At 42.4% G+C, this 5759-nt stretch overlaps 1 protein-coding gene across 1 annotated transcript; it reads right to left on the reverse strand.

Moving 5' to 3' along the window:
• Window positions 1-7: 7 nt before the first annotated feature.
• On the reverse strand, window positions 8-4675 carry LOC123255767 (ATP-binding cassette sub-family F member 2-like; the record flags this gene model as incomplete). The annotated part of the gene is made up of 9 exons (XM_044684502.1): window positions 8-44; window positions 553-681; window positions 1209-1271; window positions 2071-2181; window positions 2444-2533; window positions 2639-2758; window positions 2881-2976; window positions 3797-3899; window positions 4580-4675. Coding segments are annotated over 9 exons (845 nt in total), but the record flags the coding sequence as incomplete, so codon positions are not given.
• Window positions 4676-5759: the final 1084 nt, after the last annotated feature.

Here is a 5759-nt window from a genome sequence, read left to right on the forward strand (position 1 = left end):
ACTCGGCACTTCTGCCCATCTGAAAGGTTTCGGATGGGGCTCACCTGTGTGGGAATTACAACCCGTTGATCTACACGGACTTTGGGGGAGACACTCTGTACAACCAGTAGCAACAAGTCCCCATGTTGGTCTTGACCAGCACACAGGATTCCTAACACATAGTTAAAAATGCTTCCAGAGTCAGGATGATACCCAAGGTTTGCTCCTGGGCTCTCTCTGCAGTCTTGGCTCTGTTTTAGGAGTTTACTATGAATATCTGAGTCTCTTGCCACTCTCTTCTTTTTCCAACAGATCCCTACCCCAAGGGCACAAGAGGGGACCATCAGAAAATCAAACTTCCCAGTCCTCCCCATTATAGAACTCTTAAACCAGGAGGGAATGTGCAAGATTCCAAAACAAGATGAATCATCTGGAATTTATGCTGCCTCTTCCCTGCTACTTGGCCCTCTAAGTCTGAGGAGCAGGCAAAACTATACGGTTCAGGACACGATGCCCATAATATCCCTATGGTTCGGGATTCTCCCAGGTCCCTGGAGTGCCACTCTTGCTCACCTGCTGCTTTCCAGTTAGGCCATATCGGCCAATGATCTTCCTCATCTCCTCCTTCTCTTTGATCTCTGGGTAGCACTTCAGCATATATTCTAAGGGGGACAGATCCAAGTCCAGCTGCTCTTGTAAATGCTACATGAGAACAGCAATAAGCCAAGGGTTAGTAACCCCTTTCTGAATAGAATCCTCAAACTGGCAACCATGCAGTCCTGGCCTCTTAAGGGTCTCTCACCTCCAAGGCTTTGACAAGCACCCCCCTGCTTAAAAGGTGGTAAACTCAGTGCGGTCTGCTTTTGTCTTTATGGCTTAGGGTAACAAAAGAACAGATAAGAAAAGCTGTATATACCCTTTACTGGGGAGGCAGAAAAGTCAGGGATAGTTGGACAGAGGTCCCTGAACACAACTAACCCTTGTATCTTAAGATAGCTGGTGGCATAATGGATGGAAATCAACAAGTCCTGAGTTTAAATCTAGACTTAAACAGTTAGTAGCTATGTGACCCTGGACAAGTCATTTAACTTCTATCTGCCTCCTTTTCCTCAACTGTAAAATAGAATTATTTAATAGTATTTAAACCAAAGGGTTTTGAGTTTTAAATGAGATAATCTTTGTTAGTGACTCAGAAGGCACATAAAAATACTTATCCCTTCCCCTTGTACCTGATGATATCGGCCAATTTTGACATGAGAGTGTTTTCGAATCATCCCATCTGTGGGCAGCAGCTGAAAAAATAACACAACTGAGGAACACACAAAACTTTTCCCCCTAAGGGACAGACCCCAACCCATCATTTCCCTCTACCCCCTTTAGTATTCTTTGTTACCCTAAATGTATTTATGGAGATCATAAACTACACCTCCAAATACACAGAGGCACAGATGGATACATACAAACAAGGACAATGAAAACTTCATGTTCACTGCTCAAGAGAACAAAACTGACTGAGCTGTCTTCTGAAAACATACACAGGTAAGAAATGCAAACCTGTGCAAACCTCATCCCTGTCTTCTCCCCAACTCTAACTCTTGGCTAAAGAATGTCAAGTAGCCCTCTATCCTCCAGCTATTTGGGGGAAGATGTCCAGTCTTCTTAAGGGGTTCTTAACCTATCAAAGCTCTCTTTGGAAAATTTATGAAGCCTCTGGTCCCCTTTCTCAGAATGTTTTAAATATATTAAATAAAATAGGCAGGACTACAAAAAGAGCCGATTATAATGAAATGAATATATAATTTTTTTTCTCATCAATGACCCCTTGAAATCCATCTGTGAGTCCCAAAAGAAATGCTGCTCTTGATAGAGGAGTCCAGGTGAAAGAAAGGACAATCATAGATAAAGAAAAAAATACAGTGAGTCACTTAGAATTATTATTGATGACTGGCCTATAAGAGTACTCAATCTCCAGTCCTCAGACCAATCATGAAGAAAGGAAGTGTCCAAAGCAAACAAAGCCTTTCCTCCTCCTCCCAACTGGATACACATACCCAGTCTGACCCTCCTCATCCAGGAGAGGGATAGCCCTACCTCTCCTGTTAGCAGCTTCAACAAGGTTGATTTTCCAGCTCCATTGGGCCCCACTAGAGCCACACGTGTATCCAGGTCAATTCCAAACTCCAAGTTGTTATAGATACAGGGCTGTGGTATAAGTGGAGGAAATATGGGTATATCAGTGCTCTGTCTTACTGTGACAATCTCCTCTTTAACCTCAACCCCCAAGTGAGGGGAGAAGACCACAGAAGACCACCATACCATTCCCAGCTCTTCCCCAGCTGTTAGATCTTGAATTCCCCTACCCTCTAAGGTGTTTCGTGTGGTGATAGTTTGACTCATTCCTGATACCAACCCTCCTTCTCTTCTTCACTGTGTGGTCCTTTGACCCACCCCAATCTGAACTTACCCCATCATCTGTGTACTTGAAGCTCACATTCTGCACCATGATAACAGGTGGAGGAATCTTCCCACACGGCGGGAAATAAAATGAAAGTGTCTGAAGAGTAGAAGCACAGAACATTTACTAGAGTCCAGGCCTTCTTCCCACCTGCTCCCCACCACCAATACATGGCCAAAAACCCTTAGCCCATGTGGCCTCTACCTTATCACTAACAACCCTCTCAGTCAGCCCTGAGGCCATCATCTTCTGCAGTGTCTTCTCCTTGCTCTGGGCCTGACGGGCTAGCTTGGCACTGCCATGACCAAATCGAGCAATGTAGTTCTGAAAAAGACCAGGGGAGTTGAGGCAAAGGAACATGGTTTCTCATTCTTCCCCCACACTTCAGCTTCTAAAGGTAGTTTTCCCATTGTCTTCCTCCAGGCTTGCCTCTACAGCCCTCATACCTTCATGTGAGCAATCTGATCCTGTTCCCAGTGGAAACGCTTCATTTGATTCTCTTCCAGTTCCAGTCGGGTCTTCACATACTGGTCATAATTTCCCTGCATGAATGAGGTGGATGAAGCAGGCAGGTAGGTCAGGGTTTAGAGGAAGGACTACTCTGCTTTGAGCTGGGCAACTTTATACAGCAGGTAAAAGAGGGGCAGCTGCATAGTGACAGGCCTGGAGTCAGGAAGACTCATCTTCATGAGTTCAAATCTGGCCTCAGACACTGAAGAGCTATGCATCTATAAAATGAGCTAGCGGAAGGAAATGCAAACTTGGCAAAAACATCTTTGCCAAGAAAACTCCAAAAAGGAGTCACAAAGATTTGGACACAACTGAAAAAAATGACAGAATAACAGAAAAACAGGGATATGTTCAAAGTCAAAGTTTCAAGTTTGGGAATCTACAGACTTAGGAGAGGTTGTTGAGAAGATATATACAGAGTATGGAAACTACTATTCAGGCAGTGGAGAACTCAACAGTCACCCAGAGCAAAAGTTCTTTCTACCATCTTAGCCCGGGGCATAACATAATTAACAAGGATTGATTCCCTCCATGTTGGACATTAGTAAGCAGCATTTAAAAATGGGCTGCCAAGGTTCTTATCTCTGCTCTTTTATTCTGATGAAGATTTGGCTGCAGACCTCTAGCCCTGTACTTTCTGGTAAGGAAGAATGGAAGTTTTGGGAGTTTTTAAAAATTACATCTTGAACAGATGGCTCTATCTATTATAAGGATAGTTCATTAAGAAAAAAGAAGCATATTAGAAAATGATGGTAATGTAAAAATAAAAGATATCAATAAAGACAAAGAAATCGCTATAACATTCGTGAACCCAAAGAAGTCACCCCAATCAGGCTGCAGGAGCCCACTCACTGTGTAATACTTGAGCTTCCGATTATGCATGTGGATGATATTAGTACAAACACCATTCAGGAAGTCCTGGGAATGGGAGACGAGGACCAGAATTCGCTTGAAGCTGAAAAGCCAAAGAACTCATGAAGGAGGCCAAGTTTTCTCATTTTCCTTAATCATTTTTAAAATGTAAGTCAGGTGGAGGTGGCAATAACCATGAAAACAAAAGGGAAGTCAGTTGGGCTGGATACATATGTAATAACAAACATAAAAAATGTGTCAAGGGCTATGGAAAGACAGCTGCCTGGCCTGGGATGAAAGAACACATTAAAGTTAATAATTTTTGATACACTGGGAACCCTCTCCCCCCCCAGCCATTGCCAAATATAGTCTATTCATGCAAATCGGGGATTCCTTTTGGCTTCACCAGGGTTCTTCCTTATTGTCTTTATTAGACTTCAAAGTTGAATCGAGGATCTTACTCAGATGCTCCTGAGGAGGTCTGCTCTTAAATCTGCTACAGGGTTGATTATGATCTTGTCCCTAAGTCCATGAATTCTTAACCTGGGTTTTATGAATTTATTTTTCTTATATTTTTTACTAAATCTTAATATAATTGACTTGATCCTATATATTTTATTTTATAGATTTAAAATCCTTATTCTGCAAAGGGATCTATAAGCTTTACCAATCTGCTAAAGGGGTCCATGTCACAAAAAAAGGTTAAGAATCCCTGCCCTAGTCAGTCCTAATACCTTTTCCCCTACCACAGCCTCCCATACATGCACACACACACACTCTTACGTCTTCAGCTCTTCTTCTAACCAAACACAGGCATCCAGGTCCAGGTGGTTGGTGGGCTCATCTAATAGCAGCATGAAGGGCCGGATAAAGAGAGCTCTGGTGGGAAGAGGAAGAACAAAAGAGATGCTTATTAAAGTTTGTCCTGGCATGTAAACTACATGCAAGCATTAGGTTAGGCCCTGAGGAATCCCAGAGGCAGTCTGTGGCTCTACGACTTGAGAGAGAAGAGTAGAACTTGGAGATATGAAAGAGAATGACAGAAATGATTACAGGGTTGGAAACCAAGACACTTAAGTGAAGAGAATATTGTGCCTAAAGATGAAAGGAAGCTACAGGGACCTAATAAAGATGCTGATGTTTCTTTTACAAGTCTCCACCCACACAAGGAACACAAGAAATGATGAGAACAGCCAAAAGCATCTCGGTTAGCCATAAATAAGAACTCTGGTGGTCAAAGACAGAAACAAGGGAAAACATGGAACATACTCCTTTCCTGGAGTAGTTAAGTTATTCCATTTAAGAGGAGAGACCCAATAGTTCTGTTGGAGGCAGAGAGATGGATTTTAGAGTCCCGATCCCCCTGCCCCAGTGTTTTAAGAAGAGCTGGTAGGTAGTCTTTCAAAAAAACAGTTCTTTAAACATTCATTCTCTCTCTTTTTTTATTTTTCATGATCGTTCCCTCCCCTTCTTCCAATCCCTTCCTGTAGCCAACGAGCAATTCCACTGGGTTTTACATAAACATCCATTCTCTTGAGGGAGTAAAGTGAGACAAAGAGCCCCAGGAAGTAGTGAAGGAAGATAACTTGGGGAATATCCAGAGCCTCTAATCTAAAGTATCCACCAGTCTAAGTCTTAAGAGGGTAGAATGAAAGGAGAGGGCCAGCACCTTAAATTGATAGTTAAACACCTTAGTTAATTCCTTAACACAGATTATTAGGAGTCAGGCACAAGATAGAAAGGAGAAATAAGAATGGAAGATATTGCCAAGGAAGTACAAAAATGAGTCTTCTTAAAAATTCTGTCCTGTTTAGACCTGTTACCTATACAACTCACCCTCTATAACCCCCATACCTATAATTAAAATCATCATTCATTTGGCATGCATCACTGTGGACCCTTGTTCTAAGACAAATGGTTCCAAAGAGTAATTTGGGTCCTACTCTAGATCTACCTCAAGGAA

Source organism: Gracilinanus agilis, unplaced genomic scaffold (assembly GCF_016433145.1).
Source record: "Gracilinanus agilis isolate LMUSP501 unplaced genomic scaffold, AgileGrace unplaced_scaffold51818, whole genome shotgun sequence".
NCBI lineage: Eukaryota > Metazoa > Chordata > Mammalia > Didelphimorphia > Didelphidae > Gracilinanus > Gracilinanus agilis.